The sequence below is a fragment of the Corvus moneduloides genome, chromosome 5 (assembly GCF_009650955.1).
Source record: "Corvus moneduloides isolate bCorMon1 chromosome 5, bCorMon1.pri, whole genome shotgun sequence".
NCBI lineage: Eukaryota > Metazoa > Chordata > Aves > Passeriformes > Corvidae > Corvus > Corvus moneduloides.
This window is the reverse complement of record NC_045480.1, coordinates 58,648,087-58,671,866: the sequence shown is the minus strand read 5'-3', so window position 1 is coordinate 58,671,866 and position 23,780 is coordinate 58,648,087. Positions and strand designations below refer to the sequence as shown.

At 42.7% G+C, this 23,780-nt stretch overlaps 1 protein-coding gene across 3 annotated transcripts in view; it reads right to left on the bottom strand.

Moving 5' to 3' along the window:
• The window catches only part of SMAD1 (SMAD family member 1), a 64,319-nt gene that overhangs the window by 23,939 nt on the left and 16,600 nt on the right, over positions 1-23,780 (bottom strand). The window contains exons 1-2 of one of the 3 annotated variants that reach the window (XM_032109334.1): positions 20,964-21,070; positions 74-697 (exon numbers count right to left, since the gene is read on the bottom strand). In XM_032109334.1, coding sequence (XP_031965225.1) covers positions 74-473 — 400 coding nt within the window. In that variant the 5' untranslated portion in view covers positions 474-697; positions 20,964-21,070. Of the gene's footprint in view, positions 1-73; positions 698-20,715; positions 20,800-20,963; positions 21,071-23,780 lie in introns of those variants that run through there. The other 2 variants (XM_032109335.1, XM_032109336.1) reach the window with 2 other exon arrangements.

Below are 23,780 nucleotides of genomic sequence, written 5' to 3'. Positions count from 1 at the left end.
GAGTCACGTGATTAATTGCCACACTTTGCATTGTTCAGATAAGGTGTAAAGGTACAAACAAGAAAGAACCTACCAGGACTTTCCACCCGCTTGTAGTGGTAGGGATTGATGCAAACCTCCTTCTGTTTTGAACCAAAGGGGAACTCGCAGCATTCCAGAGGTTTCAGTTCGTGATGGCTCTGCAGGTCCGGCCAGCGCCACACTCTGCAGTAAATGACGTGTGGGAGCCCTTTCCGGTGAGACACCTGGAGCCGGCCGTCCAAAGAACGAGGAATTGTGACGCAGTTGCTGGGCTGACCAGGACAGCTTAGTGCTTTTTCCAGCTCCTCCATAGCACCCTTTTTCTTCTTCAGTTTTTTCACTAATGCGTCAACAGCTTTCTCTGCCCATTTCTCTTCTTCATCCCCTTGCTTCCACCCCAACAGCCTCTTCACTGCTGGGCTGGTGAAGGAGAATAAACTTGTTACATTCATGGTGACCCCGCTGTTGTGATACCACAGAACCAAGCAGGAACGACTGCCCTGTTCTTCCACCACCACCAGGGTACAGCAGATTGTGTCAGCAGTCAAAAGCAACCTGGATCAAACAGTTCTGGTCCCTTCTCCTTTTCAATCCTCCTGTCCCAGGAAGGCAGCGCTGACATTCCCCCTTGATGGTCACAACCTTTTCATTATTCTAAATCCTTCTGGTTGACAACCTAAAGCAGAGTATCAGAGAAAGAGAAACAGAAAGAGAAAGAGAGAAAAAAAAAAAGGATTTTACCTTTCAAGTTAACATACAGCAGTTAAAATATCCCCCACCTCAACCCAGAAGAGCGATGTGATCAAAAAACAACCAACAACAAAACAAGAACAAAGTGCTGACAGGACTCAAGGCACATCTGATGAAAACTTTAGCAGAAGGACCTGCTACTGAACCCAGTATATCCCTATATTAGAAATGTAATTCACATTAATCTAGCCTAAAACAGTCCCCCAATTTAAATTTTTCACTATTAAGTGTGAGGGGTGCTACACTCTGCCTGTCAGCTGTTGCAACCTTAACCAGCAAAACATCCCAAGGAAGCAGTGCAGGATCACTAATGCTTTTTTTTATTATTTAGTTTAGAGAGCAGCTAGAAGCAATATTCCTCAACAGCAATGTGCTGCCCAACCCTCTCCAAATTGCCACGCATGAAGTTCAAAAATCACTGCACTAGACCTGAGTGTAACTCAAACTGAAAAAAAAAACCAGTTCAGTTTCACCTCTGACTTACTTTGAGGAACAAAGCAAAAAAAAAAAAAAGAAGAAAGTGAAACTAGAAAGATCTTAGCTCTCACTCACTCACAAGAGAAAGAAAACCACGTGTGCCTACCCCACCCAAGAGCCCTCAGAGCTACTAAGCAGACTGTGAGGGAAGACTATCATGAACTTCACCGATTACACACACTGACCCTTCTGCTGCCATGTCTGCCTGATATACTCAAGGACACATGAAGGAGTGGGAAGGATGAGGAAGTCCAGATAAGAGGATTTTAAACAGCACAGTGGTCCCCAAGCTGGGAGACAAGGAATGGGACTGAAGCGATGGGTCAAGAGGGGAAGGAACACCACACTTGAAGGAGTCCCAGCTGTGAGTAGCAGGTTTTGTCCTTGTCCAGGCTGGAAGCAAGCAAAAGGCTCTGGCAAGGGAAACAGAAGAGACCCGGGACTGGCAGGGAGGGGAAAATGAGACAAAGAGTACCACACCACTGATTTTCAAATAGACAGACAAGACAGGAAACATATCCTGGACTGGATACCAACAGGTTGCAGAGGAAGGGGGAAGGGGAAAAGGATATTAATGTTGTTGTTGCCATCAGAACAACACAAAAAACACCCAACCAACCAGCAATCTATACACACAGAGAATAGAAGGTGTCAGCACATCCACATCAGACAGGATTTCACAGCTATACTAAGAGAGGATTGCAGACCTTAAAATTGCAAATGCTATGGCACACTTACCCTCTTGACTGTCATGCACTGCAATGGTTTTATAGTATACCATTATACTTGAAGAAATTTAAGCTGAAAACCATCCACTTTATTCAAATTAGCCTGTCATTAAAACAGTTATCTAATTGCAGAGGTTCAGTTTTATTAGGCTGAATGCATAAACTACATTTATGTGAACAATGGTTACGGACTAAGACACAGGCCATGTCTACCTACACTTCAAACTGGTACATCCCATTTCTTTTATGCTGTATTTGAAATAATAATGTTAATGCAAGGAAAGACTTGCATGAGCCTGCGGCAAATTTAAGAATCTGTTTTGTTACGTGGGCATGTGTTATACTGTTAAATGAACTGAAACGCCATTACTGTCACTTACTGTAGTCCAGGTATACTTTATCCTTACATGCACTATGAAGTGCTCTATTAAAATGCTGTGCTAATTTAATAACTGAATTACCAGAACCAGCACACAGGAATGTGCTTTAAATATGTTTGTAACTGAGTTATTCTCAATTCATATATAGTCTGTATCTTAATCAATATTCTAAATATCTTTTTTCTGCACTTTTCAAGCAAAAGATACAAGTTCCACATACAAAAGTTACAAGTTCCAGTAGTATACCAAGTAAAGCTTTCTCCTTCACATCCATCTGAATTAAACAAAAAAGATTTAAAGGGCTTGAGTTGAAGCTCTAATAAAGGAGAAAGCACAAAGCCTACGTTTTGACCCAAGCTTCATTCAACATCAGTAATGTTTGCAAATGTGGTTCTACCTAGGCCTGACCCATTTTTCACCAAGCTACTTGCTGTGAAAAAGGAGAAGTCCTCTCTATTAAGACTGTATGTTTATATCAGTGCCTGAAAATACAACCCTACCATGGGCTAGTACATGAGTTCTGCACAGACTAAGATGACAGATGCAGCCCCAAGCAGTCAGACCAAAGGAACAGATTCTCTGAAGTTTTTGGATCAAATCCTGCAGCACACACACATCCCATTCCCACAGTCATGCACTCCAAAACAAGTTTCACCCTCACCATCAAAGCTACGGTGGCATCTCTGTGACAACAGCTGCTGGGAGCAGGAGGAACAGCATTAGGCACAGCGCTTGGAGGTGAGCTTGGGAGTAATGCAGCTCAGCAGGACCCAGCTGGCCACCAGCCTCCAGCCAGGGATTCCTGCTGAAGTCCTGCCTCCAAAACAAAGCCTAAGCACACCCCAAGCCCTGAACAAGCAGCAAGATAAGGGAAGAGGGACAAAACTCACAGGCTGCTGTACACTAGTTTCTCTAAGCTCCAAAACCAATATTAAGCTAAAAAAACCCAAAAAACAAACAAACAGACAAAGAAAAAAACAACAACAAAACCAAACAAATAAAACCCAAACCACAATGTATGTGGAGATTTTCGTTTCCAAGAAGCAGAGAGCTCGTCCGCAGGGCTGAGCCCTTGCCAGTACATTCCATTTCCCTTTCTGCCACTCTGGGTTTCTGCACTGCATCATTTCCTGTATTGCTTCTGCACAAAGTGGTCTTATCAGCTGGAAGTGCAAAATAAAGATTAAACCACGAGTCAGCAGATGACACAGTCTGCGTCTTTCTTCCCCAAATCCACGTGCCCTTCTGGGAAAGTGGGAATTAGTATTTCCAACAGCTGAGTGACCACCAGCCCTTGAAGGGTCTCTTTATTCATGAGGTAGGGACAGAACAGAAACCTAGGCAAAACAACAGGGCACTCTCCAAAAAGCAGTCTGGCAACAGTTTAAAGGAAGTTGAGTATTACCCACTTATCAGACACTCTCTACACATCCAAACCCATGCACTTTTTATTATGCATTCTGTCTGCTGATGGATGAGTTGGAATCAACAAACTTCTTTCAAATCCCAGTGTTGTTTTATTTGTCTTCCTTCACTGCTGTTGTCTTTTTTTGTCATCTTTGGATTAACACACAAACCTGTACGCAGCCTATGAAAAAATAAGTGAGCATTATATTTTTATATATCTGTTTGGCCAGCCTTGTATTTAAACAAACATATTCAGGCAAAATGCCTAAGACTGAAGTTCTATTTTTCTAGCCCTCAAAGAAGAGATAGCTACTCCGTCAGCAACATGAAGCAGACAGTAAAATATTCAACGAGACTGCTTTCAAATTCCCACAGGAGATCCCATAGGAAACTGTCCCACTTTGCATAAATGACTGTTTTTGATGGGTGGAGAAAGGGTTTAGACAATTAGATGATCCTCTCCCAGAGGGGTGGATGGGGGAGCAAAACAACTTCTAGCCCAAGTTTCAGGCAAACAAGAAGTGACTCTAACTCTCCTACTAATTTCGTTATTTGTATTACAGGCTCAGTGATGCAGGCAAAAAGGATCCTATTAAATATTTTTAATATATGCTTAGCACAGTTAGACATAAAAATGGGCAGGAACCACAGTGAACCACAGAGAAAACTGTCTAGTCTATGACTACATTTTAAAAATTCAATTTATCTTAGTCAACATACCTCTTCCCAGCATCCATTACTTAGTAACACTATAAAGAAATAACAAGCAGAGAGATTTTAATTTACTTCTTTAAAAATATTTAGTCGTTTACCTGCTCTGAGAGACATATATTTTTAGCAATTCATGTATTCAGTACAATATTTAGACTTTTTTTCTTAAAAAAAAAACCAATCAAAAAACAGATTTTGGCATAGAAGCCAGGGAGCTGTCTCTTTATTCTGGCAGGAACTATCTCCATGTACAGTTTTTATGTATTACTAAAAGGCACAAAGTCTAAGCAGCTGCAATGGTAGAATGTGTAACAACATATTGTGCACTAACTTCATCTAGCTCCCTATCCTTGGAGCAAGCAGCAAAAAGTTTTGATTTCTTTCTTCAAGTAATGTGCTTTGTGAAACAGAAAGTCCAGAGTCTTCTGCTGAATTACCCTCCTTTCAGTCAACAAATTCTTTCTTTGCACCTTCTTATGGCAGAAGATCAGATCTTGCTCAGCTTGGAAAAATGCACTAAACCTGGCAGAAACCTCACTGAATTACAATACACATGTAAAAAGAAAGCACATTTCACATCACAGCGCTGTAGAACTCATTAGAGAGCCTGTACAGAACCTGACTTGGCTTTCCTTGTAGGTTTGGAAAATGACAAAGAGAAAAAAGAAAAAAATTAACTATTTTATGTTCTCTTGGCATGGTAGAAAGAACTCAAAAAACCATTGAAATAAGCAATCCTGTGTTCTGATATACAACATATCATTCAAGGAAAGAGGAACACACTGGTGTTGAAAATACCTCATCATACCTAACAGAGTAGGCAGGGTTTTTCCTGACACTGCATTAGACTCCTTTCCTTACTTAGATCCAGCAAGGGCCAGGAGGATGGGTATCTCCAGCCTGTCCTGTGAAGTAACCTCTGTAACAGCCCAAAACACCCAGTCTGCATCAAAACTCCTCTTGGGCCATCCATCCCTCGTGCTATTTGGCTGAGGGATTGCCCTTCCAAGAAAACCTCCCATGTACCACTGTACAGCCCACAGGGAAAATCCTGTCAGATACCTACAAGCACCCTTTAGTTCAGCAGGCGGGGGGAGAGCAAAATGAAACCGCAGGGCAATGCAGGATTTACCAGTGGAGAGAAGGAGGGCAACAGTGACCCAAAACCCACAAACCCCACTGCTCTGTTAGTCCAGAGCATGAAGGGATAACCTTACACTTTCAGTATCTGCCAGCTCCTTCCCAGTGCTCCCCACAGTTCAAACCAAGAACACGGTGTTCGGCCAGTTTCTACAGCGAACCACAGCTTTTCTCCTGCCCGCCTCCCCACTCAGCTTCTGGCACACAAGGCATTGCTCCTTGCCCTTGAAGTCTCAACTATCACGACTGCAAGAGTAAAACAATAGCAAATTCTTACAGGTTTTCTGGATTTGAAGGTACCAGATTTGAAAGATTTATGGTAACTTCACTGTTGCTTCTCCAGAAAAAATACCTGCTTTCCATACACATTAGAAACCGAATCCTGTGTTACAATACAACTAAAATGGCACAAAAGTCTTTCTAAGCTAGTATATCATTGTGAGAAGAACATGGCAAAGGTTCTTTCCCAGTTTTAACAGACATGCATCAACAATTAGATTTGTCCTTGTCCTGGTTAAGAACATTTCTTCCCAATACCTTTGCTGTTTTTGACCTACTGAAAACCATACTCCTGAAAACAAATTTAAACACCACATCCTTCATGAGTTTTATCTTCACCTTCATTAAAGCACAGCTCCACCATGGTTACAACACTAACACTCTACAGCCTCTTAAGTGATCACCAGATCCTCAAATCCTGCCTTTGTCACCAGAGATGAAAAACACCCTGCTGAATTTTACTCTCTCCTGCCTTCAGATGCATGTGAGATTCCACAAAGTCACAACACACCAGCTCTTCCTCTACCGCCTGCAGGTCTCCTTGCCGTGCTTATTTTATATAAATTTTATATTGCCAAGACTACAGGAAAAAGTTAAAACCAAGTTTGCCAAGATACTTGGTCAGGAAGCTGGGTAAGCCTGGTGCACAGCAGAGCTAGTACAAGTAGGATGATCAAAACGTCCACCCAGGTGTGGACAAATCCCTTCTGGTGCTGGCGAGCAGTCGGACTGAATCGGATGTGCTTTCAAAGACTATCTCTAAAACCACAGCCTAGTGCTTTAACCAAGGTCAGGAAGGAACTGCAACTTGATGATTCAGTCAAAACTCTGCCACAGATGGGACTGCAAAATATGAACTTCACTAAAATAACCTATAAGATGAATACAAGGAATCACAAAACTTGCCAGAATAGTGTTCATAAGGTGTTTTTTTCCCTAAATGCTATGAAGGAAGACACTCTTCATTCTTCCCTCTCTCCAAGCTAAAGGCCTCTCAGAGAAATCCTCAAACTATGACAAGACATTCAAAAGAAAAACATATCCAAAGAAACAATTGTCAAGGAACAGAATTAATTACCAGCCATCACAGTGGGTATTGTGCATCTTTGGGGCAGGTTTATCCATTTCACTTGTGCTGTGGAGTACTTAAACTCCATGCATTGTCCTACTAGGAACTAAGAGCACTCAGGAGTACAGAAGCAGCCAAGGATCTCTCAGTCAACATTGTAAGATGACACAGACCAAGTCCTGAAAAATGCAGAAGAACCTCTAAGACCAGTCTGGAGCACTGGCTATGGCTTTGTGAACATCCACAAAGATGCCAGGACTAGCCTAGCTATTAAAGTAAGTCAGAAGTCCTCTTCTAAAAGGTGAAAAAGCTGGGGAAAACAGATTTTTTTTTTTTTTCCCTTTCATCATAAAACTCCCGTATAACTCCCTTTTTCCACAGAGACCATTCCCTTTCCTGACTTTTTGAACTGTCTTTAGAAAACAGGTGTTGTTTACAACAATAACAAACACACATCTGTGTGGGTGTGTTAATACACACAAAGGCAGGATAACTGAAACCTCTTCCTATATTTAGATCTGTCTGGTCAGCTCTAATTGCATAATTTAATCAAAACCCTCTCCAACGGAAACACATCCATATTCATCACAGGCATCAAAGGAAACATCTTTACAAACTATATCCTTTTACAAACCAACACATGGTCCCACATCACTTGTCCAATTGTTGAATTCCTCCTTTGGGAAGGGCATGGAATTTTATTTCTTTTTATCAGCCGAAAAAAGCATTTCCCTCCAATTCATCAGCAGAGGGTGGGAGGAACTTCCTTCACAGGTGAGATGGGGAAAATTTACTGACATGTCACTTTCAGGGATTTTTTTAGGCAGTTAAAACATACATCTGCAGCATAAAGGAAAATCTTTAAAACAGAAAAGAAAGAAAAAATGTCCATCACCACTCAGGCATCAAAATTTTTGAGTGAAGCTCATAAAATGCAAGATGTGTTTTGTCTTCAGAGAACAGCACAGTCTAGCACAGACTGCATGAATTTAAAAAGGGGTTTGTCAGCCCCAGCCAGAGCAGCGCTCCAATGGGGTATTTTTTAAGGAGGGGAACCCCACCAAACACACTCCAGTTATGCTCAGCTGAGGCAAGTCACTGCTCCTCCAAATGATTCATTTCACCAAGAGCATGCACCAATACAGTTACATCAGCTGCATTAAACCACTTCTAAAGACTGTGACCCAGACTTCATTTATCAGAGATTAAGTAAAGATGTTAAATTACAGCTCAAGAGCCTCAGCTTTAAACAGAATCCTTCACCAAAGCAAGAGATGACAAAAACTGAGAAGAAAAATTACTTACTAATAAAAGAGTTATTGGGTCAAGCCTCAGCAAAGCAGAACAAACTGATGAAAATTAAACCAAAAAAGTAATGCTGTTAAATGAAATGAATCTTTCCACAAATTAGTCCCCCACCCACCATTTATACACCTGAAATAAGAATAATCAGTTTGCCAGCACTGAAGACATTTCAGTGCATTTCATGAGATGCACGCTTTACTCTTTTTAAAGGATTCCTCCAGCTTTCCTGGTTTCTGCCTTATCTGTAAAAACTAAAGAGCTATTTTTTCGCCTTCGAACAAATTTTAAAACACTGTACCTTCTCCACGGCTTTAAAATGTCTATGTTGAATTTCGTCAAGTGTCCTGCAATTCACAACTACCATTCAGGACAGAGAAAGTGTTTGAAGATGACACAGCTTTCCAAGCCAAGTTTATACAACTCAGACACAAACACCAATATTTGCCAGACTTCTACAGTCCAATGAAACATTATTTAATTACAGTGTGCCATGAGTGGCCTTCTGAAAACCGGGACTGGACTTCAGATGACATGAAGCCCAATGTGCTCCAGGTCCTCAGGACAGGGAGCAGCAGCTGCACGACCCCATCAAAGCATATACTCCCTGGCAGTTCCTTGGTATTTATCAAACCACCCTAAGTCACAGACCCTTTATAAATGGAAGACCACAGTGTTTACAGATGGCCCTTCAGCTTCCATACAGGACAATTAAACTCTTCAAAGATTACAACCTACAGGCAAGTACAAATTTTTAGGGATCCTCCTGAGACCAAATCAAGGGCACTCTGGGTTACCATTTAAAATACACCTGCAAACACATATGTAAGGTTGATCGTGGCCTTTACCAGCAGGTGAGGTGCAATTCTGAGTGTGCCTACACTAAAAACAGACCCAGAAGTCACAGACACACCTTTCCCCTTCCAAAAGGGCAAAACAAGGGTGCAGCCATACACGAGGAGTCAGAGAGATACAAAAAACTGTGGGATGAGGCAAAAGCAGCTGTCACAGCCCTGTGCCAGAACATCTGCAGAATCTCACATCAAACTGTTTTCTCATATTCCTGAGATCAAGGCTTTGGAGCATTCTGTACAAAGGCTTCAACCCACAGATAGGAACTGATAGTTAATACAGCAGTTGGGAACAGCATAGCTTGAAAGGAAGTGGGAGATATCCTCCTACACTGCTTACTGGGAATACAGAGGTTTTACAACAGGAGAAAAGGGCTGTAATCTGTCTGTCTGATCCCCTCGTTATCTGTAAGCTTTTCATGATTTTTGGAAGAGGAACCAAGTCACAAAAAGAATTACTCAGTACCCTTTCCTTATCTGCAAGCTTTTCTTATTAACAGAGCCTGTATGACTCTGCATATGGCAATAAGGCAGCCTATTAATCACTCCACCATAATTTTTCGAGACCAGTTTGAAGTTTCAAAATTCAAATTTGGCAAAGTTGCAAGTCTCTTACAGCCAAGACACCAAAACACGGCATTTTCCAAACAGCCCATACTCTGCAAGGTCAGCAGCAGGGTAGCTTAAAACAGCCATAAGGCTTCCAAATTTTCCACTGCTGCTGCTGCCTGCTACTGAACAAACAGTCATAGCTGGCCTGGTACTGAGGATAAACAGAAGAACTCCAAGCTCCAAAGTCACAAAGTGAGGCTGCAAGGGTGAACTTCCAGCACTTGTAGCTTTCCAAGACTACTTACTTCTAGGCCACAAGCTAGTGCACAGAAAGAACACACAAAGATTTCGGATTCTTTGTCTTTAGCTGTTAACACAAGATGCTTTTAATTCTGGGGTTGACACCAGCACTCCCCAGCTCCAAAGATAAGAAGCCTTTAGCCTCAAACAACCCTGGCCTGCTGGCTGGCTGGAAGATTGAGAGCCCTCATGTACCAAGTCAGTGAAAGCAAGAAGGTAGGCAAAGGTGTGATGGAAAAAATCAGGAATATGAGACTTGAGCCAAAGCAGCCTGCCATCAGCACTCCCAGTTCACAAACCACAGCAGATGTGTCGGGTCTGACCATGAGCAAGAATCATTCCTGATAAACTGGTGGGGAGAAGGGCAAAGGGAACAGTTATCCAGTCAGCTGCAGTAAATAGCCCTGGAGCATTTATGCCAGTTACGGTGACGATTTCTGCAAAGAAGCCTCTAGCCAAGCCAGAGATAAAAATTAAAAAGATGTTACAGACAGATTCCCATGATCTGGAGAGTTCCTCAGCACAGCAGAAGGCTACAAGGAAATTCAGTGAGTACCTTGCTCCAGCACTAGGAAAAGCAGTAGCTCCCACTACTAGGGAAATACCTACAGTTTGCATTTTAAATCTGTAGATAGTCTAATTCCTAAAAGTTAAGAAACATACTACAGCGATGCAAGTAACAAGAAAGAGTAAGGGCTTTCAAACACATTACTATATAATACCAAAACAAATGCTTTCTACATTTCCTTTGAGGAAAGTGGATTGAAAGCCAAAATGTGAAAGTGATTTATGCAGTGGTGCAGTACCCAGGAAAGCTACAAACAGTGCATTGGCTCACACCACAGATCAGCTTCAGGTGTCCTAACTATCTCCACTGGCAGCAATTTCTGGTAACACCAATCTACTTTTACAGAAGGGGTTTTAGGGGATTATGTATTTACCTTTTCTCTGAATTCTTGATAATGCTGCTAACTGTACCCAGTCTGCCAATTGTTTCAAGTTCTTTCATCCTCTGAAGAGGAAAATAAAGTTTCTACTACCAAGAAGTTAAACTCGGACACTCTTTTCCTCCTGAGGAAAACCACTTGTCCTGTCTCACACAGGACGAGCACTAGATGTGTTCTGCTCATCTGCTTGCACTAAACTAGAAAACATCTCTAAGACAGCTTGCAGTTTATACCAGCAAAACAACACTTGACCAGAAAAGCTTGTTTAAGTGTTGCTCTCCATCCGTCCTCCCTCACCCCCAATAAAAGACACTGCACCATTAATCACTGTCGTTTTGCTGCCAATAGAGCTACACTGGGGCTTTGTGGCTGACGTAACTGTTGGCAGTCGAGTCCCTGCTAATCACCAACATAAGTATCTGGGAAAAAAACCCTGTAAATTAGACCTTTCCTTGGCAAGCGTATTAAGGAAGTCTTCATCTGGGAGTGCTACAGCACTGTCCTGTGACTGGCTACCTCCAGCAGCTGCCTTGGGCCAGCAAGGTCACAGGTCCACAAGCCAGTGAGCAGCCCCAAGGGCTCACTCCCACCCAGAGAGAAAAGGTTTCTCTTTACTCCCTTATCCCAGCCTCGGTACTGCAACATAACTTTCCTCTACCTGTCAGTCAGTTCACCTTCCTAACCTGGCAAAACCAACATAAACCAAAAAACACGTTCTGCGGGGTCAGCTCAGAGCACCAAAGTCACCCAGCCAGCCTATGCGAAGAAATCCCTGGCTGGGGCTGAGAGAAGCCCAACTCTTAAGAGTTCTTTGCATCTTGGGGAGCTGCCACCCCCAAATTTTAAGTGATATCCAGGTCAAAGATTAGCTCACACTCAGGCATGAGTACTTCAGCTTATTTGCAAAACCTGCTCTCATCCCTAGGGCAAGGCGCCCTGCCTTGGCTGGTTCTGAATAACCAAACACTCCAGCAAGAAATTCAACCCCCCTCTAATGCCACTGCCTTCTGCTCTAGTAACTAGACTGAAAACTTGGGGGAAAAAAGAGTGATTTCATATCCATCTATCCAAAAATACCACACAATGCAGAGTTTAAAGCCAAGAGCATCTATAAAGTATTTTCCACATGAAATATAATACGACACATTACAGAAACTGTAATTACTTTATCCTAAGTTTTTAAACTAGTAAAGACAAAGACTTTTCCTTTGGCTACTATATCCAAGAGAAAGCACTTAACACTGACACTAGCCAGCATGGATAATAAAGGGCCTGTTATTAAATATGCCAGACTGTAAAGCCAGCAGCAGGCAAAAATGCAAAACAAGAAACTGCAATAGTCAGGATGGCAACCTATATGTAAGCCAAGTTTTCCAAGACATTCAGCAAGGTCAAAATCCACATTTTTCAAATCAGTATAGTTCATCACTGCATTCACCAGGTAATTAGCAGAACTAAGATGATGACATAACTAAGGTCTGCTCTTTCTATCCATCTACCTATCTATCTATCTATCTCTCTCTCTCTCTCTCTCTCTCTCTCCTTAGCGATGAAAAGACATATCTGACAAGAGCAAAGACCAAGAGAGAGTGTGAAGGGAGTTGCAATTCTGGTCCTGAATGTTAGACTCATGGTAAGACCTCAGTAAAGTCACTCAAGTTGGGTCTCCGTCCCTCTCATCTCCCTCTTCCCTCCCTGTACAGGGAAGCACACGCTTTACATGTGTTTGGGATTCCTGAACTACACACTTGAAATTAAACCAGCATCATGGCATTATGCGTGTAACAATCTCAGAAGCCATCATGTACATGTTGACAGGTCCTTGAGATTCAAATAAATTTCAAATCTACTTTATTCACTGTTGGGAAAAACAAGAGCAGTTGTCACACAACTGGAAAAACAGAAGTCATCTGAACATGGTCCTGGGCAACCTGTGTGGCCGTGACTGAGGAGGAGGCTGGACCAGATGACCTCCAGGGGTCCCTTCCAATATCAACCGTACTGTGATTCTGTGAAGTTCTCAAAACAACCACCTGCCAATTAATTTGATCACATCAGAAAAGCAACTGGTTCAAGAAAACTGGGTAGAACTCCGCTTGCCTCGGCACAAGAACAAAATCATTTCAAGTGCTACTACACTGAGGCAGGGACTGAGCTCTATTTGCTGAGCACAGGCAGAGGCACAAGAAAGCTGCTTTCTCCCTGATTTTGACCACTTCAGAGAATCCAGAAGCCTTCTGAGTTGCCTCACTCTTCCTCCCTTCATGCTTCTACCCCTGAAGTGTGGCTTCATGTATGGCTCTGTTCCATTAAAACACAAGTCCTCATCACTGTCACCTTGCTTTGCATACAACCCTGGTTAAGAAACCACTTTTCCACCCCATTTTTCACTGCTTGTGAGCTACTGGAAGATTCTGATCTACAGAGGTTCCCATCCCATGCTCATCACTATAGCTCCAGATACCTTAAGCAATCATGACTAAGCCCTGTCATGTTCACATCCCATTTGTCTCCCAGCCTATCTGCAAAAGCACGATGGACTATTTTATTATACATGGAATTAAGTCAACAGAAAAAAAAATCATCTTGTAGTTTGCAGTTTTACTAACCTGAATAAAGCCCCTCCTAGGTTAAAATAAATCCAAACTCACCTTCCCCAAAGTATATTTCAGCCTGGAAACCATAACAGTGATAAAAATATGTCAAATTTCACACCAGAGCATTTAGATATCAAGAGAAAGACCCTTCATCAAACAGGACTGTGTTTTATTGACAAGCCAGTTTCAGTAACTTTTCAGGACCTGGGAGCAGAATCTATACTCCTAAGCAGGTGCTAGTGTGTGGCCTAACTTGAAAGTAAATTTCTTGCTTCATGTAAGACAGCTTGGAAACCCTTGAAAAAAAGACAACTGGCCAACAGTGAGCAACGGTGTTCTGCCAACTATTCTGTCCTACCAAAACACTAGCAGAGTTTGTTTTACAACATTTTGGGAGGGCTAGAAAGGAAAGGACGAGGAGTTAAAAAACAACAGAGAACAAAAAAACCCAACCCATATATTTTTTGCTATTCTTCAGCTGTCTAAATTACAGGGACACTCCAGAGAATTAAACCATCAACTGAAAGAGCAGGAGATGTCAGTTTCACACCACGTTCCACCCTCTCTCTTACACACACTACCATGTTTATCTTGACAGAATTTTGGGACCCTTCTTTCCCCTGTCACAGAAAATATGTCCAGTTACAAGCTACATATATTTTCCCTCAACAGATCAGTTCAATCAAAGTCCTTACTAGTAAGATGCAGGTAAGACAACCAGGGCGTTTGATTAATTCCTCCCACGTCAATATTCAAATGAAACCCAGCAGATACAAAGGTGAAATACACTGGCAGAATGAAGTCAAATATGCAGCTCATTAACAGCATCTGACCAAACAGCAGATGTTTCCTCCTTCTATCACTCTTAGAAACACATTTAAGTGGAAACCACAATTTGTTGCAACATGATTCTCCAGTTATTTACTTCATCTTTAACCAAAACTGATTTTAAGCTTTTAAGCATTTAAACAGCATTTAAGTATTTATATATAAATAGTTATTACATACACAGACCTTGATAAATGTACAGACTCTTCTCAACTATATATAGGTGCAGCCTACCTTCCTCTGATTCAAATAATTTAACTTTCAACAGCAGTGACTATTATTTTAGGTATTAATATGTACACACACACATATAGCATACCTATCCACTCTGAAGGGTCCTATATACACACCACTGTAAGAATAAAATATCTTTAAGAGTCTCATGTCCTGGTTTAAACATGCTACACCAGACAGAATGCTGATTATATTTCCAATTCCTGAAAGTGCTTGAAATCAGAAGTCTGAAATTATTTACAAGAAAAATATCTCAGTAATTCAATCTTTCATGTAAACACAGAAGTATGAGATACCAGTTGGCAGCTGAGCAAAGTGAGAAATAAAAGCAAGTAATCAACTACGGTCACTGCATGCACCAATCAATATGAACATACGAGGTTCTCTGAACTCACAGAAAACTTTTCAACCTGCTACAGGAGTGTCAAGTGTGTGCACATATGCTTTTTTTGCTTTCATCTACTCAGACACATCCTTAAACATGTACATCAGTCTTGCCACCTCTGCAGAAGAACCTCTGTAATGCTGTAAACCCTGAAATCCAGGTTCTATTCACGGATGAAATCTGTAATGAGAGGACATATTTTCAGCTGCCCCTCAAACAATAGTTCCAAGTACTGAAAGAAGGTCCATCAGTCAAAACTGGAGGGCAGATGTGATTCTTACACCCATGCTGGGGAAAGACACAAGGACACAGAGAAAACTCTCATGATTCTGTCTATAACCACTTCAGCACTGTAAAAACTTTTAATGGGTATCTTATTTTCAAGTTACCCAATATTGGATTGATAGTCCATAGATCACTTTGATGTGGATTGGCATTTTAGTAGTTTTAATGACAAAAACATGCAAGTGATATACTTCTGAATACCATTAAGTGCTATAATTCAGACTGTCTACACTGACTTAGACAGTCTCATCTGCTGCCATGTTGGGAAGAGTGTTCCCTTTACGAGTACAGAAATATGAAATAATGCTTCAGAAATCACTGGTGAACCACATTAATGATTTGCTTACATGCCAAGTCAACATAATAGTTGGGTTTGGATGATACTGCTTTGAACAGTGCCTAAATATAATGACTTATATAAAGGCATGTTTAAAAATAATTTGTTTTCCTCCTTGTACTCTAGACTTCGCCTGTGCATGCTGGAGAAAGGGTGGGGGAAGAACCAAACGGGAGAGACTGGTGACATCTGTTCTAATATCCTTCTCCTGAGTGGATAACACATATTGGAATAAAAGTGACATAGTCCAGAACAATCACAGATCTATATTAGAACGACCAAATTGTGCAAGTGTCCAGAATAGCTCTACTGGTCAGGTTCCTCTACACTGGCAAGTCTAGAGAGGGGAAGAAAAAAGCTTCATCTCCTGATGTAAACTCAGCTTCTACACAGTCTCCCAAGACAGCAGTCCACCAGAAGAGTACAACTGAGCAAAGCAATCCGTGCTTGCAGAAAACCCTTTGGAATCTAATGATGGCTCCACTCAGCTGCTGTGTGGCACTATGGTCACAGCCCTACAACCCTTCCACCGGAGCAATCCCACGACCGCAGCTCCTGACACATCCTTCCTCCTTTCCCAAAATAAAAAAGTAATAAAAATGGACCCATCTCCACAGCTCGGCAGAGTTCAGCGTTCTGTGCGTGGAATACTTGACCTCACACAGGCTAATTAGGAGTAGTGTGCTCGCCCTTTGTTCCTATTAAACTAGGACGAACTTCCAGTGCCAACACATGCAGGCATCAAATGGATGCAGGGAGAGATCCCGTATGATCTGGGATCATTCTAGAAAATGTTTTCATTCCTTGAAATCAGCCCATTTTACTAAATGCTTGCCTTCTCTATCCCGTTAAAAAACAAAGGCGTCCCCCCCCTCAAATACACAGCAACCCGAAAAGCTTCTGTAATGCAAATTACCATTTGTCTGAGGATGAGGATAGGGATCTTTGTGGCAGCCATTAGCCAGCCAAGGGTGTTCTCACTCCTGAATCCACTTTCTGTAAAGCCCTCTACAAAAGGCCCAATCAAACATTCTCTCTGGTTATTTCAAATCTTGAAGAATAGCAACATTCTAATGGAAACAGTTATACCTCAGACTGCAGGGAGACAACACTAAAACTTTTAAAATATCAATTCAAAATTACTTCCTTCCCATCCCAAGCAAAACCCTCCATTCGATAAAAAAAATCTCTATGCTGTTCTACAGCTTGAGCAAAAGAGCTTGAGAATTGCAAGATGCCTGTGTAGATGAGCCTGTAAGTCACCAGCATTTCAAACCTCGCTTGCCAACTTGGGGTCTGTATTTTAAACTCGAATTTTCCACTCAGTACATTTCAAAGGAAAGCTTCTAGGAACTGCATATCATCTTTTAACTATTAAGACTGGTATGCATGCAGTTTTTTGCTATACACAGAAGAAAGGCCAGTGGAAAAACATCAGTCTGCTGTTACTACAGGGAAAAACAGTGAAGTTTTTATGGGCAGAATAGACTTTTCCCTACTCTGAAAGCAAAACTGGGTGAGTTTGTCATGAAAACCTAAACCAGAAATTAAAAAAATAACCAGAAACAAAACCAACAAACCTCCCACACATCGGTAGGATCGCTTCGTTAACCATAAAGCAATTTGTGCAATCTGACTTTCATTTTCACAGATTTTAAGGTTCTCTCTCCAATACAGTGGTTTCTTCATCTGCACTGACACAGCAAAAGACAGATCCACATCCACATTTTAAAAGCCACTGCACTCCAAAGTGAGTTTTAATTCTTTTATCTGCCTCTCAAAAAGCACCTTAGCTAAAGCACATGCTGTTGGGGTGCAAATTAACCTGGAGACTAATAAATCTCTTACCAGTAGTGACCATTTATTTTCTCTGCTTCACTTGCATGCCTCAAAATTTTTTTTTACTTACATTTATGACTAAAAATAATGTATGTTCCTTTCTTGGCTGGGAGAACCTCAGGAGATTAAAAATTCACACCAATTCAGGTATGAGGAGTTGGTTTAAACACTAACAAATGCAAAACTCTCAAATCCCCAAGCAGCACACTGCCTAGCAGAAAGAAGAAAAAAAAGTCATTTTTGCAGGATTTTTCCCAAAACACATCATAGTAATTTTACCAGCAGAAACAGCAAGACCTAAGATGCTGAGTATTTAGCAAACATTTTACTACCTGTGGCACGCTATTTTCTAGGGCTGTTAGAGGAAAACACGAATCCGAAGCCACAGTTGTCTTCACTAAGAAAAGCACAGTGACCTATGCCAACTCATATTCACAATTAGAGTCTCTGTTCTAGAATAAGTTTGGCCATATAGTTCAAGCAATGACTAAAATGCTCTGTCCTATACAAGAACTCAGATCTGCAGGAACATTTCAACAGGCAGTTACAAACTTCAGTAGGCTAGAAATACTAGGGGGAAAAAAGCCAAACAATTGGATTGTTTTCCTGTTTGTTCCTTTGATATCTGATAGCACAGTCTGCAGGTAAAGTCTAGTTGATCCTTGAGAAAGGATGTATAAATTTCAGAGATTCACTCACAGCCACTTCCCCACACACACATCCCAAAGCTGCACATTCCTTCTATTTCAGCTCCTAATGACTGCAAGGAAGAGATTGAGAGTCAACCTAAATTGGTTCAGCTTTTACTCTTCACAGGGCCACAAGTGTTAATTTCAACTTATCTTTGCGTAACTTAAATAATAAACACGGTGCTCTCTTTATTTGATTCTTAAACCAGCCGTATCTGAAGCACAATGGGACATGTCACAGACACTTGCTTTGCTGCCCTCATAATATGGTTTAATTATGATGACTGAACTAACAGGCTCACATCATAGACTTTTACAGGTTGACCCTGTGTCATCCTGATGTATCATTTTGCACCAGTTCAGTGCTGTAAATCAATTTAAGATCTCCAGCAGGTTGAAAAGGCTGGTAATGATGCTTTCTCTGCAGTCTCTGGGGACTCCACATTATACACAACTTACATTATTTATAAAGCTGAGATGATGCCTCCATTAGGCCTGTAAGACTACTCAAATGAGCTTTTATTTTACACACATGGCTTGGGCTCCACAGAGCAGAACACTGGCAATATGTAATATCCAGTGCATTCATGCTCTAATTTTAAAAAAAACCCAAACAGTCATAACCCATTCGTTTTTAAAATTTAAATCTTTATAGCAAGCAAAGAAACTCATAGTTCAATCTGAATAATTTCCCAGTACTCAGAAACACAAGTTGCACTTTTATTAACCTTTGTATTACTTTTCTTTACATTCAGCTCATTACTTTTGTGTTCAAACTACAGAGGAAAAGCAAACACCAGACTCATCAGCTTTCAAATATTTGATTTGATAGTTAATATTTATACCAAAACAGAAAGATCTCCATCTGTTTACTCAGTCACTTCTCTCAAATGTATTGGATCATCACATCTTTAAGGGTACACAAAAAAGCAAGTTGAACAGAACAGAGTAGGAAAAAAATGTATTTGATTACATACCCAATGCTAATGGGGTCAAAACAGATGCAAGGACAAATCCCTACCCTTAGGGTAACTTGATCATGCGTTGAACTGATCCTTTCTGGTAGCTGTGGAAGGCTTCTGGATCGCCCAAATCAAGCGCCTATGTACAGTCTGAAGTAAATTGCAAGACTTCATCCCTAAGACCACAGCAAGAACTTCAGAAAGGGCCAGATCTCTCTCATTTTCTTACTGATGTTCTTCCAGTCACAGTAGAGAAGTGAGCACTCAAAACCTGCACTAAAATCCAATGAGAATCTTGAAAAAGCTTCATAGCACGGCTCTCTGGTTCAAGGTGGAAATTAAGTATTAATCAGCTGCGACTAAAAAACTCATGTCCCATAATTCAACCAAGTCATTACTCACAAGTAAAAGAAAAAAATAAGCCAAACTTAGGTTCCCTCACATGATTTGCTCCTATTGTTTGACAGGACAAGGTGCATGCAGTCAACCACATGAAGAATTACAGACACACACCTGCAAAGAAACGTGTTCTCTGTGGGCTGGGCAAGCTACAGTTTTTATTCTTACTCCTGAGTGCTGCTTAAAAACACATATAACTATTGGAAGAAAAAGTATTAAACAAGTTTTCTTTTTTGGACTTCCTCTCTGTGTGCAAAAGAAATACAAACTATCAGCTATGACAGCTCTTTCCTAAGACATATGTTATTTTTAAGGTGTAGTATCTTTGAACACTGACATCCATTAAACACTGACATGTTTCAGGCAATGATCTTTTCCATTTGCCTGTATCTGAAATACACATCTACTTTTATTCCTCCCCATCTGGCTCTAACAGTACTGTTTTTATTAACTTCTGTTTATAATACTTCCCCAAATAAAACTGTTACCTTTTAGACAGGCAGTAAGCATCATTTTATCCTAAAATACATCAAAATAACGATTAATTCTCAGAATAAGCTGTTCTTATCCAGATCTTGTAAAAGCAAACTGTAAGGTCGGACCACGTACCTTCTTCAGATTGATCTACTAACAAAAGAGCAATCACAGCAGCCCTGCCTCGGTCAGAACTCCCTCTGACTTCAGTTTATATTTAAAAAAAAAAAAAAAAGGTCAGTATTTGGCCCAGATCCTTTTGAACGCATGACTGAATATCTCCACGCCAGTAAATTTTAATAAGCTTTAAAGATCTATATTCAGGATAAGATTATTTGGCTGTACGAGTATATGAAGCAATTATACTGAGGAGGGGGAAAATCTCAAGCATCCAAACCCTCTAACAGGGAAAAGGAAAAAAAAAGTGAACTTTCCTTGACCTCTAAGCACAGATTTGTCATTAAAGAAGAAAGGGGAGGGGGGGGCAGGGGGGGGAACCAGGAAGGGAAGGGGCTGTTGAAAGAAAGAAAAGAAAGGAAAGGGGGGAAAAAGAAGAAAGAAGATAAATTAGACAGAGAGGGACGCGGCTGGGCCGAGGCGGGAGGCGAAAGGCTGTTCCCGCACACACAAAGGCAGCCCCTGCCCCGGCCGGCCGGGGCTCCGCCGCGTCCCCGCGGGCCACGATGGGGCTGGGGCTGGGGAGGAGGCGCAGGACGGCGGCTTCCCGGCAGGGAAGGGCTTTGCCACCCGCCGGGCCCGGCGCGGCACCTACCCACCAACTTGGAGCCGGGAGCGGTCCCCGCCGGGCCGCCGCAGGGACGCCATCATGCCGGGAAGGAGAGCGGGAGCGCAGCGCTGCCCAGAGCCGCTCCCGCCGCGCCGCCCGGCCCCGCGGCCGGGAACCGCCGCGGCAGCTCCGGGCAAGGAGCGAGCAGGAGGAGGAGGAGGATGCGCGGGTACAGCCGCCCGGCCCCGGGGGCAGCGAGCGGGGAGAGGCGCGGGGAGACGCGAAGTTGTTACCGGCTGGCGGGCAGTGACGGGCGGCCGGCGGGCAGCTTCTCCGCGCCGGGATCGGGATCGGGATCGGGATCGGGATCGGGATCGGGATGGATGTGGCTCGGCTGGCGTCAGGCGGCCGGAGCCGCCCCGCGCCGCTCACCGGCACACACACACACTCACACACACACACACGCACCGGCCCGGCCAGGGATCCTCCCCAAATTCCCGCCCCCGCCGCCGCGCCGCCGGGTCCCGCTGGGAGCGCTGCGCCCGCCGCCGGAGAGCGGCCCCGGCCCGGCCCGGCCCGGCACGGCCGCTGTGTGCCCTGGCCGGCAGCCCGACCCCCGCCCCGGCTGTGAGCCCCCTCCGACACCCTCACTGGGGCTTAAAAGGCGTTACTGCACCGCCGGAACGGCCGGGGAGCTCCGGCAGCGAGGCTGCGGGGACAGCGGCAGATGCTGTCGGAGTTAATTCCTGATCGAACAGGATTATGTCCTGCCGCTTGGCACGGGTGATTCAGCCTTGACTTGGTCTAGTCTTAATACTGAAGTAATTGCTGTAATACCTGCCAATGATAGAGCACTCTCTATCCGCAGGTGTTTTACACGTGGACGTCCTCCTGCCCGTAGGTATTGCTGCACTTACTCCTCATTCATGCGAGTAAACCCATTACAGTGCGTGAGGCTTCTTGTGCAAGTCAGACCCACAGTAATGAACCCTCACGCCGCTGTCCGTCTGAAGCGAACTTGAACTCCATTTGGAGCTGCAAGTGTCAGCTCCGAAGTAGAACTGGCTGGAAGTTTGGAGTCCACATGTGGAACAGTGGAACAGTGAGCTTCTCCTGCCTGCTGTGTTTACGGGGATCTTTACAGTAGTCAGTTAAGTGTTGCACAAACAAGATTGAACTGAAACTGATTCTTTAACTAATACTTTGGCTTTTATCCAGTCATCATTCCTGGAAGGAGCTATGAAGCAACAAGTGCAAGATGTTTCTACGTGGCAAAATACTCTGATACGCCTATACTGGCACAATTACATCCCTATACTTAGGCCAGTAAAGTTTCACATGTATAGGCAGTTCTGGGTATGGCTTTAACCTAATTTTAAAATCCAGCAACACTGAGGCCCAGAGGACTTAAGGCCCTGAGAGTTTTACCGGGTGAACAGTGGTCCTGCCCACCCGGGTGCATTGTGAGTCTGAAGACACAGAACTGGAATGGCTTGCCCAAGGTCGCAGAAGGAGCATGATGGCAGCAGTAAAAAATACCCAGGTTTATGCCTGTAAGGGTATCAGCATTTCTTTTTAACTTCATAATCCAAAATTCATCCATTTCTTTGCCACATAAATACCGCATAAATGGCAAACAGGTGAACTGTACTATGTTGTTAGGTATTATGCTACAATAATAGTAGAGGAACTCCCACACAGGATGAGGCCATAATATTGAAGGGGGAAGCCTGGAATAAAATTGCTATTTTACTGCTTAAGTTTTGAACCTTAAATGATTTAAGATGAGTGAACTTCAATAATCATCTTTAATGTGTATTTTGTGCTTGTACTGTACACAACTACAGTTAGCAAGTAAATTTTTTGTGTCCAATCACGGATACAGTGCAGCACTGGGCTGCAGATACAACCGGTAAAGTTTATCTCAAGAAAAACTGAAAGGTCTTTAAATTTTGTCAATGTAATGAAGACATTTGCAAGCAAGGTACAGGAGAAACATGAAACTGATAGTGGTTTTTGTACTGAGGTAGTGCTTAATCCGGAGCCAAGTGTCCTGGATCAAGAGTGGTGGATGCAGCAGAAGTATCTGCCCCAAAAACTTGGCAGTCTCCGTGATCCAGTCTCACACAGAGAAATACACGGAAAAGGCCTTATGTGTGCCTGAGCTCTGCTCTGCTCTGCATGCTTACTTGGCGGGCACAAGCTCCATCCACTGGATCCTGGTTGCTCTAGTATCAATTCATGATTCACGCTAAACAGATATGACAAGGAGATAATTAGGGAAGCACTGCAGTTTGTCAGGTGTCTTGTTAAAACCACGGTTTTACTGCTTTTGTTGTTGTTAGAGTTGACTGGTTGGTTGGCTTTGGCATGAGAGAATTAAATTACTTTCTACTTACATTGAGGCTTGGGGAGGATCACATTAATATGCTCCTTTTCCTAAAAAGGGCTATAAAACAGCCTAGGAGAGTCTTTTGCTGATGTTTAATAACCAGAGTGGTGATCCTGGAGAGGGCCGGTTAGACCTGGCTTCAGACAGACCAGTGGTGTGAGAAGGCATGGGGACAAGCAGAAACAGTGTGCCCTGGTCAGATCTGCCTCGAGGCTTCCCTGGCTGTGCTGTTCTGGCACACAGCTGAGTCAAACTTCAAGTCTGCTCCCTGCTTTAGGATGTCCAGTCGGAGTTGACTGTCCAAACCCATTACTCTGTGGGTGAGCAGTATCAGCAGTGTCCTATTGCACACTCACCACTTCTAACTCCATTGGCTACTTTAATACCCTGAATCATTAACTTCTTCCTGGCTTTTCTGAATAACATTACAAAACTGAAAAAAGGCAATCAGAGGGGTATGTACATCTGGGTATCAATCTTGATGTTCCTCTGCACTGGGCTGAATAACTGTGCTATCTCAAGAGGCGACAGAGAATGGGTTTTTTCTCTTTTTGCTCTACAACTATATGATCATTGAAACTGGCGTAAGGAAAACAGGCCATGAGGCTGGGGCAATGAAGAAAGAGAAGAATCTTTCCTTCTGTAAACAGCCTCGCTTTTCATCAGAGTAGGTGCACAATCTGATGACACCATCAGTCATAAGGCATGTGAACCTGAA